We start from the raw sequence: 25,878 nt of genomic DNA, 5'->3' as shown, positions 1-25,878 counted from the left end.
GAAGATACTGTTAATAGGCCATCATGGTGTATTGCTGGAATAAATGATAGGATTATCGGAAACAGAGTGAATTTCTTGATCTTTTTTTAATATATTGACATATGTATGGTTGATGATGTGTCATTTTATTGAAATGGTTTTTTTTTCTCTCTCTCAACATTTTGCAATTTTTAATAACCAGAGATTTCCTGTTTCCAGTTGAATTGACATAATCTTAAGTTGTAACAACGTAACACTGATTCAACATATTTTGCATTGCTGTCATAAGAATTGCCCTCACATCTAACAACCTTTTCAAGTGGGCTTTTCAGATTTCTTTATGCACAAGGTATTCACCTTTCAACTAATTCTTATTAATAAATGGGCAGTGATGTTTAAGATGAATGTCCTCATTCATCATAAATTAATCTTTCACCAAAAAACAAAGGCATGAAATAGCTATAAGAAAAATCCACTTGAAGAAACACAATCTTAATCAAAATTTAATTGGTATAAATTTGGAGTCTCAATCATGAATGGTGAGAACTCAACTTCCATGAAAATTAATAACATAAAACAAGATTGGTGGTTGAATTTGGAAGAAGGGGTCACAACTCAACCAATCTCAGCTATGATCCCAACAAGCAACCTTTTCCTTAATGGCTGTTACAATGTCCCAATTCTTCCAGGAGAATAAACACTGATTTTGGCTTCTTTCTTTACCCCAATAAGTCCAACATATAAAATATACACATAGTACATGTATCACCAATGGGTTAACTATGAAATCTGAGAGTCAAAAAAGTATGTGATACCAATCTTATCAAATTTAATTGTTTGATAAAATAGGTGAACCCTATGTTTTTTTTAACTAATAATAATCATTTTATTAAATTACTAGTGTTATTGAATGAAGAGAAAATACCCAAAAAATAATTAAAAAGTCTACAAATAAAATAATAGATTGGTCACATTAGTAGGATATATCCCTAAAAGATATAATAAGATCATACAATAAAAATGTTAAAATTCGATCAAACAACTCGAACAAATGATAAATACAAACAAATAACATCACCAACAATAAAGGATAAACACCATTGACACAAGTATAAAAATACCTATAACAATAGCTATTCATTAACAAACTCGTCTTGTCATTGACTAATACTTGAAAACATCTATCAATATTCAGCTAGAGGGTCGAAAGCATGGATAGACGGTCGAAAGCATGGATAGACGAACAATATAAACTAATAAACACTATTTAAAGATGTGAATATCAAATCTAACTTTGAGAAAAAGAAAAAAAAACGAATATATGTTACGGAGCAAAAGATATCATCTACTATTTTTATACAAATTTTATAAAAAAAGGAAAATTATAATTAGATAAAATAAAAGAACATAAGGTTGAAAGTGAGATGGGGATAAAAGAAAGAAAAATAAAAATTAATGTCATCGTTTAAGTATCGTTGATTTGAATATAATTTAAGAAACACAAGAATTTGTATAATTATACAACCAATCATACACTTTAATTTTATTTTTAATTTCATATTATGAAATTTTGTATTATTATATTTAAGGTTATATAGTAAATTAAAATAGTTTTGTGTGAGTACATCTTTTTTCTTTTAATATTAACTTTATATATAAAAAGTGAATTACACAACACATCTTTAAATTATGGTTTTGATTTTAAATTAGTTTCTAACTTATGAGTATTCAAATTTTAATACTTTCAAATTATGACTTATTTTAAATTGATCTTCAAACTTTTAAATATTTTAATTTCATACCTAAATTATGACTTTTATTCTAAATTGAGCCCTCACCATTTAACATTCCAATTTCATCAATAAACTTCAATATATACTAATCACATCCACCGTTAATAAAAATATTAAAAAATTGGTAATTGCCATTTGAATATTGATGTGTATTATCTAATAATATGATCTTACATAAATGATAATTACCATTAGGTTTAAATAAAATAATTATTAAACTTTATAACATAGAAAGTATTATAAACAAATTGGAAGAGTAAAAATAAAAACCTAGAAAACTTGCAATTTTATTCTAAATAATGATTTCTAGAGGCATGATACAACATTCATTATTGTTTATGGCACATCATATAATTATATAATACATATCAATGTTTACGTGGCAGTTAAAAAGTTTTTAATGGTTTTATTAACACAAAACATGATTAATATATCTTGATAGATTGTGGATAAAATTGAAATATTTAAAAGTTTAGAGATAAATTTAGAATAAAAGTCATACTTTAGAGGTGAAGTTGAAATATTCAGAAGTTTATGGATCCATTTTGAACAAGGGTCATAGTTCAGAGATAATATTTAAATATTTAAAAGTTTAAGAACCAGTTTAAAATAAGATTCATAGCTTGAATATGAAATTAAAAATTTTAAAAGTATATGGACTAATTTAAAATGAATACATATTAACATATATAGAAATAAAAATCTTAAAATATAATAAAAGAAGCCGGTAAGCTGAGCCGAGAAAGTAGAGGTTTGAAATTGTCGGTGCTCCAGAAAAGCATCGGCTGTGAGTGAACACATAACACACACTTCACTCTTTTCTTTTTTCCCCTCTTAGAAAAATATAGGGTAAACTACACCCAAGGTCACTTATTTATGAGTTTAGTACAAGCACGTCACTTTTCTTTTAAGAGTTATAAACAAGTCATCCAATTAAAATATTATTAGAAATATATCATCCGCCGTTAAAATTGAAACAAATATCTAATTCAGCATCATATAATAATATTTTTAGGGTCAAAACTTATACATTATATTAATTTTATCTTAATTATAAGTCATTCAATAAATATAACCCTTCATATCTAAAATTTTCATATATTTAATCTTTTTATGACATTGTCAAAGTAAACGAGCTCATGAATCAAAATAGTAGTTGAATATCTAATTTTTTTTCATAAAAAAACAAGAAGTTATTATTATTATATTATTATTATAACTGGAAAGCAATATAACATTTCTAGAAGAAAAATAAATAATTTAAGAGAAGAACAAAAATTAAAATGATGAAATTTTTAAATATGTAAGATTGAATTTATGGAACCAGTTTAAACTAGGATCAAATTAATATAATCTATAATTTATAAGGACTGAAATTGTACACGACTATTTCACTATTCTTATCTAATATTTAACGAGTGATCTGTTTATAATAATATTTTAATTGAGTGATCTATTTACCACTTTTAAAAGAAAAGTGACTTATTTGTTATTAAACTCATAATTAAGTGATAAAAATGTAGTTTACCCATATATTTAATAAAAAACGTAAACACAGAAAGACAAGAAGCAGCAGCATTACTGATTACCACGCACACTAAAAAAAAGACTATTTATCTCTATTATCTTTCTCAGCGTTGGCTTCTATTTTACGAAATTGATAGAAAGTACTCAATTAAAGACTAAACCCAAATCTCTTTGTTCCTTCATTCTCTCTCTCTGAAAGGTTTGCTTCTCTCTCTCCATCTACATTTCGTTTTCTTTTTGTTTGTTTGATCTCTTTTCTATTCATGATTCGGCGTCGTTTCTTCCAAATCTAAGCTCTTCAAATTCTCTTAATTCACCCTGCTATTTCCCCCTTGTATCAGACTTCGATCTGCTGTTTACTGACTTTCATTTTGGTAAAATTCAGTTCATTTTTAGTGGAAATTTTTATTTTCTGTTTGTTTCCTGAGAAAAAACAATAGGAAATCTGCGTTGGAAATGTGGTCTTTTGCTCCACTCGTTTCTGGAATATCAGTTACTAATATCAGATTTATCGGTTTATTGTTCTTTTGAGGTCGAATATTTTGTTGAATTATCATGAATTTTGCTTGATCTCGACTTATGCATGTATAAAGTCTTATCCAACTTATTTCTTTTACTTTTTGGCAGGAGATTTTAATGTTTTAACGAAAGTGGCTGGATCTGAGGAGGGCCTAAGAATTATTTTTCTTTTCAAGATTCAGCAAATTTCGCAATAAAAAGCAAAGCTGGCGACCGCACTGTCTTGGAGGTTCGCTGCCAACAATGGCAGCAGCCTTGCTGCTAATGATTTAGTATGTTTATTTTTTATTTCTTGCTAAGTTTTTGGGTAATTCAAAGGCTATGGTTCGTAAATTTATTGATATGACACATTTAGGAAGTTTAAGGTGGTTGATGTGTTTAGATCTCATTTTGCAATTATCGTTAACAAATAAGTCCTTCCTCTCATTGAATAATGATAGATCTAAAAATTATTTGAATGTCGAGACTTTTTGTCAATTATTTGGAAGTTTATTAAGAATCACTTATACTGAAATTTAAGTTGTGATTTTCAAATATACATTCTTCAAAATAATATACTGGGAGGTGACTGTGTGTCACTAATATTCCTTAACGCTACTGGTTGGTTTAGTTTCTCTAAAAATTTGCTTTTAGATATAAAATTTTCAAATATTGCCGTGTTTTTTTTCTTCTGATTTTATGAGACTAGAATGTGATAGGTTATTACTAGTATTCCTGTCCCCAAGACAACAATGATAACCGTCTCCCCAGTCCCCATCTTCTCCTTAAAAGGACAATAGAAATGTTATAATTATACTTTTCTACTTTCTCTAAGCCCTACAATGATTAGCTGGATCGGGAATATCTTTCGATTGTTTCAGAACTATATTCTGCAATGTTTTTCTTGTTTATTGTTTTTGTTAAGTGTATCTTCTCAATGTAATCATATAGCATATTTTTATTGTTTTTGCATGGCTACTTTCATTCACCTGTTGATGATTGTCTAGTGATAATCAATTGAATAAATTTGAATTTTTAACGTCATTACCCTTTTTATGCCTCTCCTTTTTGCAGGAAAAAAATGGGGATGCAAAACTTCAAGATTCTGAGCCCCCAACTCCACATTCAGTTATAAGAATGGGTTTGAGGTTAGTGTAAGCTATATTGTGTGTATACTTTATTCTAGGATGCAAGGCAAATTGCATTGGAAGAGACAAGAACAATGTAATGAAGCCTGGGCTTGGAGCTGCTCGATAGATTTAGAACAATCTGGAATTTGCAATACACATCATAAAGTTTATTTCCTGGACACCAGCAGCATAGAGTTTAGCTAACTGTTTAATCAGAATATTATTATGTTGCCATCCTAGCTTCTCCATCCAATCTATATTTTAACTTCCCTTTGGCCTTTTTAGTGTCTTTGACTTGGATTCTATTGTCATGGGCCTTATTATGTTGTCGGTTGACTATTTTGGTTAGCTGTCATAAGACATGCATTTTTTTTCTTGTCGCTCTTAATTATAAATTTATAACTAATGGAAAGTATCAGCTTTAGTACCACTTTATTGATGTTCAAGATAATATTATCATTCTCCGTTATTTGATCATTTCCTGAATTTGCATGCTATGATTATCAGCTATTATAATTCTAAATTGACCACCTTATTCTTAAATCACCTTTAGGGATCGTAAAAGCAGCATGGAGGATCCAGATGGGACATTGGCGAGTGTTGCACAATGCATTGAACAGTTGCGGCAGAGTTCCTCATCTGTACAAGAGAAAGAGCATTCACTGAGGCAATTGCTGGAACTCATCGACACACGTGAAAATGCTTTTAGTGCTGTTGGATCACACTCTCAGGCTGTTCCAGTTCTGGTCTCTCTTCTCCGATCAGGATCACTTGGAGTGAAGAACCAGGCTGCAACTGTTTTATGCTCGCTTTGTAAGGAGAATGAACTAAGGGTTAAAGTCTTGCTTGGGGGCTGCATACCACCGTTGCTTGGTCTCCTCAAGTCCAGCTCAGCAGAATGTCAAATTGCAGCAGCAAATACCATCTATGCTGTTTCACAAGGTGGTGCCAAGGATCATGTTGGATCAAAGATTTTTTCAACTGAGGGAGTTGTTCCAGTGCTTTGGAAGCTGCTACAGAATGGGCTGAAGACAGGAGATTTGGTTGATAACTTATTGACTGGAGCATTAAAAAACCTCTCAAGCAGCACCGAGGGATTTTGGTCAGCTACAGTTCAAGCTGGAGGAGTTGATATACTTGTGAAGTTGCTCATAACTGGAAAGTCAAGCATTCAAGCTAATGTATGCTTTCTTCTTGCGTGTATGATGATGGAAGATGCATCTGTTTGTTCCAAGATATTGGCTGCTGAAGCTACTAAACAGTTGCTTAAACTGTTAGGACCTGGGAACGAAGCTCCTGTGAGAGCCGAGGCTGCAGGTGCTCTGAAGTCTCTTTCTGCTCAGTGCAAAGAAGCTAGAAAGGAAATAGCTAACTTTAATGGTATTCCTGCTTTAATAAATGCTACAATAGCTCCTTCAAAAGAGTTCATGCAAGGTGAGTATGCCCAAGCATTGCAGGAGAATGCTATGTGTGCTTTGGCAAACATTTCTGGTGGTTTATCTTATGTCATCTCAAGTCTTGGTCAAAGCCTTGAGTCATGTTCATCATCTGCTCAGACTGCTGACACACTTGGGGCTTTGGCTTCGGCTTTAATGATTTATGAAAAAAACGCGGAATCTACGAGAACATCAGATCCTCTGGTTATTGAGCAAACTTTAGTTAATCAGTTCCAACCTCGGTTACCATTCCTTGTGCAAGAACGTACAATAGAAGCTCTAGCTAGTTTGTATGGAAACACTGTACTCTCAATTAAACTTGCAAATTCTGATGCCAAAAGGTTACTTGTGGGGTTGATCACAATGACAACCAACGAACTTCAGGAAGAACTTATAAGATCTCTCCTTGCACTTTGCAATAGTGAAGGAAGTCTATGGCGTGATCTTCAAGGTCGTGAAGGTGTTCAGATGTTGATATCACTTCTTGGTCTATCATCAGAACAACAGCAGGAATGTGCAGTTGCACTGCTTTGCCTTCTATCGAATGAAAAATGATGAAAGTAAGTGGGCCATTACTGCTGCTGGTGGCATTCCTCCTCTTGTTCAAATTCTGGAAACTGGTTCTGTTAAGGCCAAGGAAGATTCTGCATTGATCCTCAAGAATCTATGCAATCACAGTGAAGATATACGTGCATGTGTTGAAAGTGCTGATGCTGTTCCAGCTCTATTATGGCTGCTTAAGAATGGGAGCTCAAATGGGAAAGAAATTGCCTCAAAGACTTTGAACCATTTAATTCATAAATCTGATACTGCTACTATCAGTCAGCTCAGTGCATTGTTAACCAGTGATCAACCTGAATCGAAAGTGTATGTTTTGGATGCTTTAAGAAGTATGCTTTCAGTGGTCCCCTTCCAAGATATATTGCGTGAAGGTAGTGCTGCTAATGATGCAATTGAGACCATGATTAAAATATTGGGCTCAACTAAAGAAGAAACTCAGGCAAAGTCAGCATCGGCTTTAGCTGGGATTTTTGAAACCAGGAAGGACTTGCGTGAAAGTAATATTGCTTTAAAAACACTTTCGTCAGTCATGAAGTTGCTAAATGTTGAATCAGAAAACATCTTGGTAGAGTCCTGCCGCTGTCTTTCTGCAATATTTCTTTCAATTAAGGAGAACAGGGATGTGGCTTCTGTTGCTCGAGATGCAATGTCTCCCTTAGTTTTACTGTCTGACTCTTCAGTTCTTGAAGTAGCAGAGAAGGCTGTATGTGCTCTAGCAAATCTTATTTTGGATACCGAGATCTCGGAGATGGCTATTGCTGATCAAATTATTCTGCCTTCTACAAGGGTTTTACGTGAAGGAACCGTTTCTGGAAAGACGCTTGCAGCAGCAGCAATAGCACGACTTCTCCATTCAAGGCGAGTTGATTATGCCATAACTGATTCTGTGAACCATTCTGGAACAGTTCTTGCATTAGTTTCTTTTCTAGAGTCTTCCAGAGGTGAATCTGCTGCCACAGGAGAGGCACTAGATGCACTTGCTATTCTGTCAAGGTCAGAATCAGACAGTGGACAAATAAAACCTACATGGGCAGTTTTAGCTGAGTTTCCAGAAAGCATCTCTCCTATAGTTTTGTCCATTGCTGATGCAACACCCTTGTTACAGGATAAAGCTATTGAGATATTGTCACGACTTTGCAATGCTCAACCTGTTGTTGTAGGAGAGAATGTTGCTAGTGCTTCTGAGTGCATTCCATCAATTGCTAGAAGGGTGACCAGTTCCACAAACTTAAAGGTCAAAATCGGTGGCACTGCTCTTCTTATATGTGCAGCAAAAGTTAATCACCATAAAATGGTGCAAGATCTCAATCAATCAAATTCTTCTATCTATCTAATTAAATCACTTGTTGCGATGCTTGGTTCTAGAGAGACTTCATTGGCAAATCCACAAGATGATGATCAGGATGCCATTAGTATATGTAGGCATGCTAAAGGAGAAGGCACAAATGGGGAATCTGATATCGGCACATCCATTATTTCCGGTGAAAATTTGGCTATATGGCTACTCTCTGTCCTTGCTTGTCATGATGAAAAGAGTAAAATCCCAATAATGGAAGCTGGAGCAATTGAAGTTGTTACGGAGAGAATCTCCCAACGATCTTCCCAATATGCTCAGGTATTCAATCCTTTGTTAATTATTTATATAAAATAATGCTGATAAGAATAGAACCTATGGTGCTAACAACTATATATAAAATTTCTCTGAGATGGCATTGATATTATTCCGTGTTTCCCTATTCTGCAACTGTGGCTATATTCTCTTTTACTTCTATTGAAAAATTAACATTCTCTGTGGTAATTTGCAGATCGATTTTAAGGAAGATAACAGCATATGGATTTGTGCATTATTGCTGGCAATCTTATTCCAAGATAGAGATATCATTCGAGCACATGCAACAATGAAATCTATACCAGTACTTGCAAATTTAGTGAAGTCAGAGGTTTCGGCGAACAGATATTTTGCTGCACAAGCAATAGCCAGTTTAGTCTGTAATGGTAGTAGAGGGACTCTCCTGTCTGTTGCAAATTCCGGTGCTGCTGGTGGTCTCATCTCTTTGCTTGGCTGTGCTGATGCTGATATACAAGAACTTCTTGAATTGTCTGAGGAGTTTGCTTTGATACAATATCCAGATCAAGTTGCTCTTGAGAGGTTATTTAGAGTTGAAGACATTAGGGTTGGTGCAACTTCTCGAAAAGCGATACCTGCCCTTGTTGATCTACTTAAACCAATTCCAGACCGTCCTGGTGCACCTTTTCTGTCCCTTGGGCTTCTGATTCAGCTTGCAAAGGACTGTCCTTCAAATAAGATTGTTATGGTGGAATCAGGGGCTTTGGAAGCTCTGACTAAGTTTCTCTCTCTGAGCCCTCAAGATGCAACAGAGGAAGCTGCTACTGACCTATTGGGAATCCTTTTTAGCAATGCTGAAATTCGAAGACATGAGGCAGCATTTGGTGTTGTTGGTCAACTTATAGCAGTTTTACGTCTTGGAGGAAGAGCTGCTAGGTTTAGTGCTGCTAAAGCACTGGAAAGCCTATTCTCTGCTGACCATATCAGAAATGCTGAGACTGCCCGGCAAGCTGTTCAACCCTTGGTTGAGATTCTTAATACTGGAATGGAGAGAGAACAGCATGCTGCTATTGCGGCGTTAATTAGGTTGTTGAGTGAAAATCCTTCTAAAGCACTTGTTGTTGCTGATTTTGAAATGAATGCAGTGGATGTTCTTTGCAGAATCCTTTCAACAGATTGTTCAATGGAACTGAAGGGAGATGCTGCTGAGTTGTGTTGTGTTCTTTTTGCTAATACAAGAATCAGGTCCACCATGGCTGCAGCTCATTGTGTTGAGCCTCTAGTGTCTCTCCTTGTAACCGAGTTCAGTCCTTCTCATCATTCAGTTGTCCGTGCATTAGATAAACTTGTGGATGATGAACAACTGGCAGAACTAGTTGCAGCACATGGGGCTGTAATACCTCTTGTCAGCCTTCTGTATGGGAAGAATTATATTCTTCTTGAAGCAATCTCAAGAGCTCTCGTGAAGTTAGGGAAAGACAGGCCTGCTTATAAGATGGAAATGGTGAAATCTGGGGTAATTGAAAACATACTTAATATCCTCCATGAAGCGCCAGATTTCTTATGTGCTGCTTTTGCAGAACTGCTCCGAATTTTGACAAATAATGCTACAATAGGAAAAGGACAATCTGCTGCAAAAGTGGTTGGGCCCCTTTTTCAGTTGTTGTCCAGATCAGAATTTGGACCTGATGGACAGCATAGTGCATTGCAGGTCCTTGTAAATATTCTGGAACATCCACAGTGTCGTGCTGATCATACTCTGACATCTCACCAAGCTATAGAACCTATTATACCACTTCTTGATTCCCCTGCTCCTGCAGTTCAGCAGTTGGCAGCAGAGCTTCTATCGGATCTACTCTTAGAAGAACGTCTTCAGAAGGATGCAGTGATACAGCAAGTAATCAGTCCCCTTATAAGAATTCTTGGTTCTGGCATACATATCTTGCAACAGAGAGCTGTAAAGGCTCTTGTGAGCATTGCTTTAATTTGGCCAAATGAAATTGCAAAAGAGGGTGGCGTCAGTGAGCTGTCTAAAGTGATATTGCAAGCTGATACTTCACTTCCACATGCTTTATGGGAATTAGCTGCCTCAGTTTTAGCTAGCATTCTGCAATTCAGTTCTGAATTTTATCTAGAAGTTCCTGTTGCTGTTTTGGTAAGGTTGCTGCATTCAGGTTCAGAGGGAACCGTGATTGGTGCATTGAATGCTCTTCTGGTATTAGAAAGTGATGATGGGACCAGTGCTGAAGCGATGGCTGAAAGTGGTGCCATAGAGGCTCTCTTAGAACTTCTGAGATCTCATCAATGTGAGGAAACAGCTGCAAGACTACTGGAAGTATTACTCAATAATGTGAAGATCAGAGAAACCAAAGCTACTAAAACTGCAATTGTACCACTATCCCAGTATCTCTTGGATCCACAAACCCAAGCTCAGCAGGCAAGGCTTTTGGCAACATTGGCTCTTGGTGACCTTTTTCAGAATGAGGTACTTGCTCGAAGTGCTGATGCTGTTTCAGCTTGTCGCGCTCTTGTTAATGTGCTTGAGGACCAACCAGCAGAAGAAATGAAAGTGGTAGCTATATGTGCTCTACAAAATCTTGTGATGTATAGTCGCTCAAATAAGAGAGCAGTTGCTGAGGCTGGGGGTGTTCAGGTTGTATTGGATCTAATAGGCTCAAGTGATCCTGATACATCCATTCAAGCTGCTATGTTTGTTAAACTTCTATTTTCGAACCATACCATTCAAGAGTATGCTTCTAGTGAAACAGTCAGAGCCATAACTGGTAAGTTCCCGAGCTCTGTTGGATTTTATCATATGTGTGGATGGCCAATACGAGAAGTCACTTAAAAACTGCATGTTTAGTTTGTGGAAGTTTCCGTTGCATATGATACCTACTTTGGTTATATTGCATGTCCACTTTCTTTTCTTTTCAAGAAGTATGATTCTGAAACCATATGGTAATAACATTTTAAAAGGGTCTATTCATTAACAGTTTGTCCTTGTTAGGATTTCAGTTGAATTTATGCTTCCAGTTTGATTGGTAATTCTAACTGCATTATCATTTTTTCTGGTGCTAGTAATTATGGACACTCTTTTCAAAAGATTTGAGCGTCACCATTACACATCACTCTTTCCCTGCTGTCATAGTCTGAAAAATATATTGACATTATGGCTGTTGCTCTACAGCTATATAAAATAAGCTGCATTGTAAATATCTGTTTTTTGCACCAATTTATTGTTTTACTGGGAAATAATCACAATGCTGCTTTTGTGTCTGAATACACCTTAGTTTTCTTTATCATGGGTGAAGGCTTTAGAAGAACCCACAAACAAGATATCTTATTCAAAGACCAGCAGTGCATTGAAATTTATTTGTTCTCTCTTTTCTCCATTTGCTTTCACTATGGTATTGATTACCTGTTGTTCCTTAGATGCCGTCCTCATGCAAGCTTTTGCTTCCATTATGTGTAACTTCTGTTCATATTTCGCAGCTGCTATTGAGAAGGACTTATGGGCTTCTGGAACTGTCAATGAGGAGTATCTAAAAGCTCTAAATTCTTTATTTAGCAACTTCCCACGTTTGAGAGCAACTGAGCCTGCAACACTAAGCATTCCCCATTTGGTTACATCCCTCAAGACAGGCTCCGAGGCAACTCAAGAAGCTGCTTTGGATGCTCTTTTTCTACTCAGGCAAGCTTGGTCAGCATGCCCATCTGAAGTTTCAAGAGCTCAATCAGTTACCGCCGCAGATGCAATCCCATTGCTGCAGTATTTAATCCAGTCTGGCCCACCTAGATTTCAGGAGAAGGCAGAATTTCTTTTGCAGTGCTTGCCTGGAACATTGGTGGTGATAATCAAGCGTGGTAACAATATGAAGCAATCTGTAGGCAACCCAAGTGTCTATTGCAAACTTACTCTTGGTAACACTCCACCTCGGCAGACCAAGGTTAGATGCTTCCATATTCTTATCCATCCTGTTTATCTGACTGTGAATTGAGTTCAGGAACTTTTCTTTCTGATTTTGTGAGTTATCACACAATGTTTTGGTAGAACTAAACATTTAGTTATGTGATTTTGAGTAGCCTTTACATCCCTACACAGCTTGAGCTTCTGCTCCTGGGTGCTTGTTAAGTGGCGTTGTTCCACATAAGTCAAATTTTGGCTTTGGCTTTATTGTGGTCTCATATTTAAATCTACTAATTGATTACTAATTTTAGGTTGGATTACATGTTATAGAATTATATTATGTTCTTTTTGTTTCCCTCGTGTGAGTTTGTTCACATATAGCCCTAACTGAGCTACATGTGGGAGGGAATATTAAGCAATATTATCCTATATCTGTGAAGTTTTGACTATTGAGTTTAATATCAGACATCTTCAAGTCAAGTCTCTCCCCCTATCATTATTTGATTTTAGGTTGGAAATGCTTAAGAGCCCTCATAACTACTAGTGCCCTAAAAAATGACTTTTATATATATATATATATATATATAGAGAGAGAGAGAGAGAGGTGAACTTTTAAATGCTGGGAGTATATGGATGCATAACATTGCTTTGATGTTTGGGTTTGAACGTTAAGCTAAAAGAGTAAAGATTAGAATGAAAGGGGATTTTTCTTTTTTCGATAATTACTCAGGAAGTACGGTTGACTCCTAAGCTTTGTTTATTATGCTGGATAAACAAATTGGAGGAATGTGTGTGCTGTTTTTTTGTGCTTGGTTTGAGAATTACCTGGAAGCATTCTTGTGCTCTTTATCTTTGGACCTCCCTTAAACATTAATTTCTGCTTATGCTTACTTATTTGTCACTTGTCAGATTGTATCAACTGGTCCAAATCCAGAGTGGGATGAAAGTTTTTCGTGGACTTTTGAGAGTCCTCCAAAAGGCCAAAAGCTGCACATATCTTGCAAGAATAAGAGCAAAATGGGGAAGGTGAGTATATCACAACTGATAACTATCATTGAGTAGCTGGATTTGGTTTTTTAAGAGAAATTTGAACTAGTCATACTTAGTTTTCTTTAATTGTTTCTAAACTTGATTTGATCTGTTACGAAAACAGAGTTCCTTTGGAAAAGTCACAATCCAAATCGACCGGGTTGTCATGCTTGGGTCAGTCGCTGGGGAGTATACATTATTGCCCCAAAGTAAAAGCGGGCCATCACGTAATTTGGAAATTGAATTCCAGTGGTCTAACAAATGAGAGGTAAATATTATTATTATTTTTGGCCGCAAAGTGACGATCGAGAAGGGAAGATACATTTTCGTTTTTACCATCCCAGTGTACATGGTCCACCGGATATTTTGACGTCAGTAGTCTACACATGTATTCAATCGTGAAAGTAAAGTATTCGTTTTAATTTGTAATATGATTATTTTCTTGCACTTCCCTGGGGGACAATCACTTTCTTGCTTTGTAATTCTTTGTGGGTGTGCTTTGTCAAATTTGAGCAAAATAAGGGCTTTGGAATTCAACTTGTTTTCTTGTATTTCTTTCTTTCTTTTTTTCCAGTTCGAAATTGACAGATACGTAACACAATAACACCATATTAATATGACATAACATACCAACCCTGTCACTTGATTATCCCTATTATCGGGCTAAGCCTTGTTACAGGGGCGGAAGTTGTATTTAATGCAAAGGGATACATTTTTAAAATTTGAGGGGATGCGTGTATCAAGTCTCCCTCGATCCATCTTTGGCTACTAATTATAGGGGCACCAGCAGTCGACTTATTCTTGTAGGCTCCCATAACCGCTCCAGCTTCATCTGCTCCTTTGGATATGTGAAGCGTCATTTCTTTTTCACATACTGTTTTCATGACATTACCATCTCCTTTAAAGGATCAAACAGAGGAAATTCAAATGGAAGAACTTGAGAATCAATAGCATTTGTAGTTGCGGTGGGTTTACACATATAAGCGGGCAAGAGTCTTCTTAAGTCTCATCCATATCTGTTGGAGCTCCATAATTCTTAATCAGGTAAAAAATTACCAGCAGGCAGGGTGCTACCTTTAGCATTAACAACACTCTATTCCATGATTTGTTTTCAGGGAATATAAAAGCTCCTCTGTTTATCGTCAAGCCAAACCTTAAACAGAAACCGGCCGCGCCTTCAATTTTCGTGATCCACGAGGTTTTGCACAACTTCATTTGTGGACAACATTTACTTCAGTTGTGCCATTGATAATCTAGTCAACTCTCATTGCCTCCAACCATATTGCTGCACCTTGTTGTCATATTACTTCTAGCATCATGCTTGCTTTCAGAAATTATTGTCGCGGAATCAAATGGTCAAGCCAAAATCAATAGAAATTCAACATCTACTTACCAAGTATGTAGCTCCTTAAAATAAATTAAAAGTTAAAATCAAATATCCATAACAAATCATGTAAATTGCATAAATATTCTAATTACAGCCTAAAAAGCCATCATCAAGAATCACATATAACATTTTCAATTGTAACCAAAATTATTATATATTGTCTAACTTTTAAAAATATACATGTTAACATTTTAGGTTAAAACCCGCCGTAATTTAACATTCTCGATTGTAATAAAAAATTACAAAATTATTATAGTTTGTGTGACTTTTAAAATAGACAAAGTAATATTTTAGATTAAAACTCGTCGCAAATTAACCTTTTAGTCCCACCACACAACAGAACTATCACAGCATTAGGGTCTTCATAAATTGTGAAAACAAGGACAATCATGTCAGCAACTATGTCCACCTCTGAAACTCTATCCTTGAAGACAGTCTAATTTGAAACTTTCAATGCATGAGAAATAAAACCATATTGATATATTCAACATATTAATCATATAAGAAAAAAAATGTAGCGAAATCTTAGCTCAATTATGAAATCATATATGACGTATAAAATGCATACAATATTCTTAACCTTATCATGGCTTATCTCACAAACGTGCAATCAAATATTTCAATTAGTATAAGTTCTAGGATGGGGATTCCAGGTTTAAGGCTCAACTAATTTCTACACCTTCCATATAAAAACTCGGCGAATACACCCCATTTTTTTTAACTCCATAATCATTCGTCGTGAAATTAAAAACAGCAGTGACAGAGCATCTTATATAGCCAAATGAAAGGGATTAAAATGTGATGAATGAACCATCAACTATGCAAAAGTATAATACTGACATTCTGCAATTTTACAAGGTCGTGCCCCCACCATCGGACATAAGAGATGCAGCAGCTGCAGCAGCCGTAGGGACTACACCGGTCGAAACACCTGGCTTTGACAAATGCAGCAGCCTGTAAGATCAAACATCAAAGCTTGTATGAGTTACATATATATGCAGCCATAAGATCTGTCAAGTTTGATCACCAGTTTATTCAGTGGCATACATAGGAATCATACTTTATAGTCACGATTATCAATCGTCAATAACCCAAGAATAAACAAGTGTATCAGTTTCTAAGCATGACGTAGAAATTGGATAAGATAGTCAAGTTCTGCATGATCATGCATCTTAAGAAGGTGGATAAATTTCTTACGGCGCAAGATATTCGCAGAAGGAAGACACAGCAGCAACGACTTCATTGTAATTTTCAGACGTTGCAGGGGCAGTGACTTCTACAAGCTGTATACCGGGCGTTACAGACACAGCATCATCTGTCGCATGCAGTTTTAGCATCTTACTGACAGATGAAACAGTTACGGTTATCTGAGCACCCCTTTGGAAACAAAAGGTGAATCCCACCCTCAGCAGCTCATGATCCAACTTGTACCCAAGCGCATAAAATAATCGAAGCACGTTCTTGCTTGCTTTGCTTTCTACCATACTCCTTACTAGAACAGAAATTTGCTCTGCCCCAGCACCCCGCATTGCACCCCCAACATGTTTAACAGTCCTATAGGAAATATAGAAGGCTTTATAATAAACAATCAAATACCCAAAATCAACGAGATCCATTAATTGGCAGAGCGGTCAAGGATGCTCATATTGTTCCACACAAATGTTCCACCTTGTGTGGGCTCGAATCTTGGCATTTGCCTTGGAAATGTAATTTCTCTCTACTTAATCAGAAATAAATACCCAAAATCAACAAAACTAGAAGCTTCACTTTACCAAGTAGGTTCAGGCTGCTCAAGATCACACAATAATTTGACTTCTGAAGCAACAAAACCTGTAAAATTCTTAGCATTAACAAAGCAGAACCTAACCATTCTTTATTACAAATAAAGCAAGAAGACATGAATTATACGATATAATTAAGCAGGAAACTCATTCACATTTAACCCAGAAGCGAAAAATGATTTCATCACCCGATTCTCCATTGACTTGTAAACATAATTAAAGCTGTTGAGAGAATGTGAAGAATTACCAAGATTTGGACCGCTTTTAAGGCAAATTTCATGGACCCTTAAGAGTTCTTTATGAACCCCACAAAGACCTTGAAGTAGAATCTCGAGTGCTTCAACATACTGCAAATCTCATAAAAAAAACAACCAAATCATCTTTGACGTAATCCTCAAAGTCAGTAAATTTCTAAAATTAAAAAATATATACCTTGGGTGTGAATTTTTACCTGCATCTCTATAATTCCTTGAACAACGCACTCCATTTTGACAACTTTTGCATTCAAATCTTATTTGATTTAAACGATGAAATGCAACTGGCGATCGATATTGGTAGAGCACTCTGCGAAACCCTTTCTCTGCTTACTGGATATCGAAATGGGCGTTGAAATGGGCCGTCACCGACCCCAGAACAAAATATGGGCTAAAACTTGAGATGGTTTTCGGATTTTGTCAGATAAATTATTTGGCCCAATAGGCTAACAAAAAATTTAATTTGCAATCTACAACATTTACTAGAATGACGAGCAAACTCATCACATAGGGGTGACAGTTTGTTCGAAAATATTTTTTTATTGGTCTATGTATGTAGGCTCTATGTGAGTCAATATTTTAATATATTTACTGGGACTTGTCATCTCAATATGAAAATTTTATTTTTTTTTTAAATTCATTAAATATTTTAAAGAAATATTTTTTTGAAAGATGGTACTTTGTATTACGAATAATTGCAAAGTACACCACCTCAAAAACCTCATTAAAAAACCTCTCTAACCTTAAGTGGAGAAAAAAGAGTGAACCAAGATGTGGAAAGTATCGAATACAAAAATCACACTAACACATAAGGCATACCCCAAGCCACAACCCAACTCAAACTAACACCAATACAAACCATGCAACAGAACGAAGACAAAACGAGCTGGACAACCATAATACTAATCTACAACGAACACAACAGCAAAGGAACATATCTAAATAACAGTAGAACCCCTTATCACCATACCTGCTAAAACACTAACATAGCACCATGACTTCAACATTCTTCCTCCCAGCACACAAAACTCATCAAACAAACACTCCCCAACGCCCTTAGAAGAAATAAAAAAAATAGTCACTCCCCAACAAAGATTAACACTTCTGGAAATACCACACATATTGCTCCTCCACTTTGGAAGCTTTATAACATCACTAACATAACAAAACCACGACAAAAAACCACAAAGACCAAAAGCCTTAGACCTCACGGCAAACTCTGATTAATACCATAAGCCCAACACTATCATCAATAGCCATGATCATGAGCCCAACAAAAGACGAAAACGACACATCCTGCAAATAGACTTCGAAAGTAGCACACATATTCTCCTTAGTAACACACGTGCCCCCTACTAGCTGCCTCCGAGACATAAAATGAGTCATTCTTCTGACAGAGTGAAACATGAGTGGGAACCGTATAACATTCTGCCTGGGGACTAAAACCATCAGCCCATACCTCTTCGTACAGAGAATAATCACCAGCAACCTCAGCATTTGTACTCCACGCTCCACCACTCTGCCTCCCCATTACAATACCCAACTACAAGAGCAGGAAGAACACATCACCCAGCTCCCCAAACAACGAAGGATTGCACCAAAATCAGATCGCAGAGACAACAAAGCATAACAAAAATGCATGATCGGAACGGACAACATTTCAAAGCAACACCAACGAGCAAATAACTAGCCATTTGTAGTCGTTGCACAACAGGTAGCTGTAACGGTCAGCATGGAACTTGTCACATCGAGGTGACGAGTTTGGTGAGTTTTTTTTAAAAAAAATGACCATTTATGCCTATTAGGTTTGGGGTTTAGGTTTTTTTTATTGTGTTTTGTTAAGAAAAAATTGAGAGAAATTCGAATATTTTAATTTTTTTTAAAATGTCTACATGCGATGAATGTTACGCCTCGATGTTGTTCATATTTCTTCGCTCGAGCTCGATCCGGAAGAAAAACGGGATATTCGTCAACGAGGGATGACTCTTAGAAATCTGCATCAGTGGATTATTATATATTTGTAATAATCTGCAATGTATCCAACGACATTTTTGTGTGGCTTCAAGGTGAACCCGACATTGATTACAACTCTGATTGAATGTTGGAGGCCGGAAAAGCATACTTTCCATTTTCAGAGTGGTGAAGTGACAATTACGGCTTACCAATTCGGTGTTTCGGTTAATGGTGTGGCGGTAGTGAGACACAACAGTTTCGACCAATTCAGGATTGTTCACCAGTTTTGAGAAAAATGACAACATCAGATGTTTTAGAGGGGTACCGGATACAGATCATTTGGTTGGAGTCCGAATTTAATGTGACAAACGACTCTACTGAGGTGGGGTGCTTTTTGCAGCCCGAGCGTATCTGCTCTAATTGATTGGAGGGATTTTGTTACTGGATAAATCTGGTAATTTGGCTCACATTCAGTATCTTCCGGTATTGGAGAATTTTATTGAGAGTCGCAATACTAATTGGGCTCGACGATTTTGATTTTTTTATACTAAGAACTTTGCAATGCTACAATCGTCGAACGAGGTCAAAAAGAGGATGTAGCAGGTTGTCTAGTCTTGCTACAATCATGAGTGTGATACTAGTTCCTGTTTTTAACGCCAATTAAAGAAGTCCTGATTGAGTTTCCTCTCACTGTAAGGTAATTTTTAAACATTATTTTTTAGTAAATTTTTAAATTTATTTTTTAAGATTTTTTTTAATTTTTATATTTTTTAGATGACGACATAAAATTAATGAGATCAAGCTGTCGGGTGTAACTAAAAAATATATACGAATGAGGTCCTTTATTCCATTGTGTTAATAGAAAAATTCAAGCTAGGTGGATTAGGTTTTTAAACTTTTTTATTAATCACTTATATTCGATTTATTAATTTAGATCATATCCTGCAAAGGTCTAATATGAAGTTATTCTTCAAATCCAATTTTTTCCTTACACAAATGCCAATTCCTAACTTTGCTAAAAAAAAATCTAATACTTCCAGTAGTGAATATATGTATTATCCAATGAAGGCACGTGCTTCTACTAAAACCTAAATTTATTTATGTTAATTGTTCATTTTATTAACGGTGTCCACTCTGAAATTTTATTTGTGTTTTCTCCACACGAGAAATTTTTGTTAGTAATATATATTTGTTCACCCTGAAAAAATAATTTTAGATCCGCCACTAAGTACTTCAACTCATTAAACCAACGAATCAGAGGTAATTTTTAAATTAGTTTTTAAAATTTTTAATTAGATAAATTTTAGATTTAAGGTCTGTGTATTTGCTAAATATTTTATATTTTTATTAAAAATACATGTGTTCTTAAATAGTTATTATATCGTATATAAAATAATTTTATCAATAGAGAAAAATAAATAGCATAATATTAACATAAAATTGATTACAAATAAAAGATGAGATATAATCTAATCTAATTTTATTAATATTTATAAATGAGAGAAACAATAATTTACTATAAGCATAAAGATGATAAGCATAAATTACATGAAATTCATTATATCTCAAAATTTAATATATCCAAAAATACTCTTCAAACATCTTACAAAATTCATCTTAGCAGCACAAATATTTATAGTTTAGGATCGCATGAATAATTATATCTCTTCAAAATAATTTTATCATAATTTATCTCAACAACATATTCTATATTTACAGAAAAAAATTAAACTTAACCCTTAAGAATTCTTACTCCATAATCATTTTACCTAAATAAACACAACTATTTTATATTTTAGATCATTGAACCTAACTTCAACGTTCATTTATATTGCAAACTTTAATTTAATCAAATTACAACATTTAATTTTTATTATTAATAAATTATATCATTTATACTAATATCTTTAAACAATTATAACAATCAAACTGAAATTGATACTTTTACTTAATATATTTTTACATATCGTCATCAAATAATGTTTAATTTATAGTCCAGGATAGACTCAAGATTTTATATTAAGGTCGCGAATTTTTAAAATTTTAAGAAATGATTAACTTACAAAATTTCATGTTAGGAAAATAGATTTTCAATATGAAATATATAAATAATAATGTTAAATTTACAGGGGCTATTACCCTCTCAATTCATCCGCTTAAATAATTTTTTGTTAGAATTTTTAAAACATTTCATTTAAGTAAATTTGAAGGAAAGAAGGAAAATTTTCTATAAACTTTAACATAAATGTTTCTAAAACCATTAATTAAACATCATTTAATGATAATGTGTAAAAATATGATAATTGATACTTTCAATTCAATTTTTTGTTAAAAAATATTTAACGGTGTTAATATAAATGACTTAATTATTAATAATAAAAATTAAATTAATTGTTCATAATCTAAATGAAAGATAAAATAAAGTCCATTAATATAAAATATAAATTACCTTAAACTTAATCAGTATAATTACGATAAATTCTAACTGATATATCGAAAATAATTTATATTACGAAAGAGTTTACCATATTACATTTCAAAGAAAATACAGCAGCAATGGCAAGTTTACCAGTTTCAGACTATTGCGCGGCAGCGGCATCACCAGAACCGGCTACTTCCATGGGTCGGTCTGAATTGAACAAGAGGAAGAAGGAGAGAGAGATCAAAGTCAAACAGAAGCTGGTTAACTGTGTTGTATTCCTTCGACCGTTTATTCCGTTTCCATAAATTCAACTATATAAAGAGTTCATACATGATAAATCAAGCATTTCTTATTGTGAAGGGATGTGGGATGGATTTTCTGGCATCTGACTTGATGGCTTAGGATAAGCTTTGATAACAAGAGGCTTAACCTTTTCAACAGTGCTGATAATTCCCCAAAACATGAAGCGATATATTACCATCATGCCTAACAAGATCGCAACATCAATCCACTTAGAGTATCCCATTTCCACTTGCCAAAAGCTTCTCAAGACCTCCTCACCAGTAACTGTGGAAGGTCCCCCTGCTTGATTGTTGGGGAATCTTAATCCTTCGAATTCGTTGATTGTTGGGGTACCTCCAAAACGGTTTTGGAAGATCGTCCGGCAACCGGAAGAAGCCGCCGTTCAACATCATCACCCCTTGGATACCGGCCCCCGTGATGATTCCCATGAGAAAATCCGGCACGATGCTTGCAACGGTCATCATTAAGCACTCCACCAGCATCATGGTGATGAAGAGCAATGCCACGAAGTAGGCAAAGTGATCACAACTCTTTTGAAGTCCAACCAAGTAATAGGCAAGAGCTCCTGGTACTAAAGATATCAAGAACAAGTAGGGGATGTGGATGAAATGGTGTTTCCGATGACGAATGCTCCGACCGCTTAATGTCCATTTAATCTTTCCCGACCGAAGATCTGATTTCGATGAAAAGGGACCGGAAATGAATGGCAATACTAATGTACAAATGGTGAAGATATTGAAAAAAAAATGAAGGCAGTACCTTCATGTCTTCAACAAAAGAAGGGAATCCACCTATTGTCATGAATGTTAAGAACGCTGCAACAAACATGAGCATGGACCCTCTAGCCTGAATTGAGCCAAAGTTGAAGCCAATATCATGGAAGATAGTTCCAACACATAAACACAATGCGATGTAGATCGCAAGTCGAAGCCAGTAGTAGCCTAAGTCGCGATACATATTAACAAAAGATCGCTTTGTAAGAACGATACTTTGGGTAATGAAACTTGCTTGGCTTCCCTTCTTCTCTAGAGGCCCTTCTTTCTGCAAACAAACAACCCTTACAAGTTAGGATAATTGGCATTGTTTTTTGTTAGTCTCTTGAAGTTTCAAACAAGCATACTTGTTGGGATATCTTCAATACTTTCTGCTGAACCTGCTTGCATATCTTTGATGACTTGTAAGACTCGATGAGTGCGTCGATGGTTTCCTCCATGTTATAGCTACATTTTCCTTGTTCTATGTCCTAATCAACACCAGTAAGTAAATTTATCAATTGCTAATTATCAACTACATAGTTCACTATTTCAATGAAAAAGACCATACACACTTCATCATCAAAGTCTTTGTTGATAGTTCTAAGATAGTGATCTGATGGGTTCCGCAAAGCGGGACATGGGTAGCCATTTGTAGCAAAAAGCTAGAAACAAGTATTTCGAATATTAGTTCGACAAAATCCAAGTTTCGTATGCGTTTTGAATAGGAATTATATGTATATATACCTTCTCTGCCATTGAAACAGGACCCAAATAGACTGTTTTGCCAGAGGAGAGAAGGCAAAGGTTGTGGAAGAGCTCAAAAACTTCACTGCTGGGTTGATGAATTGATGCAATTACAGTGGTTCCATGTTGGTGAGCTAGCCTCACAATCCGGTTCATGAAATGGTACGATGCTGCACTGTCTAGTCCACTAGTCAGCTCGTCGAGGAAGAGAAGCTTCGGCCTCGTTAAGATCTCCATACAAATGCCGACTCTTCGCTTTTGTCCACCGCTGAGTCCCTTGGTGCCCCGCCCTCCGATTCTGGTTTCCATGGAATCTTGCAACCCCATTTCCCTGATTGTCATCTCAGCTCTTTCTTTCTTGTGGGATTTCGACATCGAATCGGGCAATTGAAGCTGTGCCAAGTAGTACACAGCTTCCCTTACTGTAAGTGTTGTCATTAGGGTATCATCTTGAGTCACATAAGCCTACGTCAAAAACATTGGTTAGGATAAAAGATAAGACAATTCCTTTTCTTTTTCGGTACATTAGAAAATTTGCCTTTGATTTTCCATACCGAAGTTCCAAAAGCGAGCGATTCCTCGCGACCATTAATTAGGATCTCCCCAGTTTGCTGCGTACCCGAACTTATCAGTCTTAAAGTTCAAACTGAGGAAGGATTACTTAAGTTATAATATATATTGTTATGTCTTCCGAGATAAATCTTCGAAAGTCTCCCAATTTTTGTCAAGTTGATTATACTAAAAATGTTAATATTCCATTAATCAACTCAACTATAATGAGTAAACAAAATACAGATAAAACTTTAAGACAGATCCACTAAAATTAAAATTAAAATTTAGTTATTTTATATTTTTGTTTTATTAGTCTATTACTACTCATGATGATCTTACCATTATTTCGTGCACTAAAAGTCATTATAAATATTTTAAACGACACATGAAAAAAAAATGAATCATTCATAGTTTATTGATTTTTCTTATGATGATTTGTTTTTATCTTTTTTTTTCAAACATTTATCAATAATTATTCTTTCGCCTACCGTGATTTTTTCATTCAAATTAAAAGAGATAAATAATTTGCCACCAAATAATGTTGTTCCCGTCAGCCAAGATATACAGAAAAATGAATAAGTGTGAAGTATGAAACAGAAAGTATGTTTTGGTACCTGCCAACGTATCAAGAAGGGTGGACTTGCCAGACCCTGAAGGTCCCATGATGGCTAGAACCTTGCCTGGCTCAGCAAATCCTGTGAGCCCTTGTAATATCGCTTTGGTTCCCTTTTCCCCACCAAAAACAGTCACCCAAAGATCAGTCCATGTCAAGAAGACACCATTATTAGCTTTCTGTGTAGGATCAGTTGTGCAATATGCAACTGATTCCATATGAATACCCGAACCAGTAGGTGGATTGTCGTTGTTGGTCCTTGTGAATCCAATGCTAAATGGGAAATTCGTTTCTATGTTGTTGGATAACTTATAGGGATCGTCTTGTTCAGAACCTAAGCTTTGCATCTCCAAGTCATCAATGGCTGGTTCAGGCTGCTGAGAAGATCTGGTAGGGCTTGGCCTTGGCGTCCATCTTGGGACGATGACCGAGGGATCCATGGGTTAGTAGGTCAAATATCTAAAAATGTTTTTTAATACAATTTTAAGAAAAATCATTTTAAAGACAAAAACTAGTTTGCGTACGATTCGATAGTGGTACATCTCAATTATACACTATCTAAGTAGTGGAATTTTATAAATTTGAATTCAAAATTTAAATTACGATCCTTTTATTTCGATAAATTTAAAATGAGTGAATTTATTTTTTAAAATATTTGACTAAATGAAAATGACTTAATTCACTCAGTTTTATTTTAAAAATGATGCTCTCTTGCTACATGAATTAACGGAAATTGAAATTTAGTCCTATTGGACAAAATTTCATTAATCCATGAAACAAGATAACATTACCTTTGATTATTTTAGAAAATAAAAAAACAAATGCATGATTCTTATAAATAAACTTTGTCAAATTTGCCAAATATTTAAATTAGGCAGGGACAAATGCTAAATGCTTCCCCTTTTTTTTTCGTCCGAAACAGTCACACATTTTCACTATGGTCTTCATTTTACCCATTTACAATCCTCCTAGTAGTTGATCATATTTGATGTTATCTTTTAGAAAGTGGCTAGTTTTATTAAAAGTAGAAAATATATAAAATTACAATGAAGATTTACAAGTATAATTGTAAATGTAAAATATAATTATGATATTTTTCTATTATCATTGAGATAAAAACTAGTTACCTAGATCACATAAGAACCAAAGAAGGAAAATGTTAAAATACCTAACAAAAAAGTTGAAGAAAACAAAGATACGAACAAATCTGACTACATCGATAAACAAATCACAAAAGGGAATGAATCTACTAAAAAACTACCAACAAATCACAAATCAGAGTCAAGCGTCGTGAGAAAAATATCTACGAACGCAAAACACATATCCAAATCAATCCAAGAGTCCAAAGCAGGGAATATCATCATGATAACAAATAAGTGTCATCCTGATTAGTCGTGGCGATGTCAAATCAAATCATGAGAAAAAAAGATAAACAAAAACTACGGCAAAAAACCGTAAACAACGGTAAAAAAACCGTAAGCCACCAAAAGGCAAAGAAAAACAAGTCACAAAGGCAAAGATAAACGTGCCATAAAGGCAGAGAACATGTCACAAAGCCATAATTATTCTTATTAAAAAAAGACCTTATTAATTCACAAAGATAATAACAAGTAAGCATTATGGTGTAGCACGGGGTCACATAGCATCATATAATTCACACTCCTATTTGCTTATTAGAGGTACCTTG

The 25,878-nt window shown here is 35.1% G+C and overlaps 1 protein-coding gene and 2 pseudogenes across 1 annotated transcript; 1 reads left to right on the top strand and 2 right to left on the bottom strand.

The window, feature by feature from the left end:
* The first annotated feature begins 3,406 nt into the window (after positions 1-3,406).
* On the top strand, positions 3,407-13,958 carry LOC120196350 (annotated as a pseudogene).
* A 1,595-nt stretch (positions 13,959-15,553) lies between these two features.
* LOC120196344 (mediator of RNA polymerase II transcription subunit 18-like) lies at positions 15,554-17,200 on the bottom strand. The gene is made up of 5 exons (XM_039198169.1): positions 17,047-17,200; positions 16,843-16,942; positions 16,587-16,644; positions 16,012-16,368; positions 15,554-15,768 (listed from the first exon to the last, which is right to left on the bottom strand). The coding sequence occupies exons 1-5, from the start codon at positions 17,080-17,082 to the stop codon at positions 15,666-15,668; spliced, it is 654 nt and encodes a 217-aa protein (XP_039054100.1). The 5' UTR covers positions 17,083-17,200; the 3' UTR covers positions 15,554-15,665.
* A 4,373-nt stretch (positions 17,201-21,573) lies between these two features.
* Positions 21,574-24,631, bottom strand: LOC120196152 (annotated as a pseudogene).
* Positions 24,632-25,878: the final 1,247 nt, after the last annotated feature.

The sequence above is a fragment of the Hibiscus syriacus genome, unplaced genomic scaffold (assembly GCF_006381635.1).
Source record: "Hibiscus syriacus cultivar Baekdansim isolate YM2019G1 unplaced genomic scaffold, ASM638163v2 tig00004630_pilon, whole genome shotgun sequence".
In the NCBI taxonomy this organism is placed as follows: Eukaryota; Viridiplantae; Streptophyta; class Magnoliopsida; order Malvales; family Malvaceae; genus Hibiscus; species Hibiscus syriacus.
The sequence above is the reverse complement of the archived record's forward strand: the minus strand, read 5'-3'. Positions and strand labels throughout refer to the sequence as shown.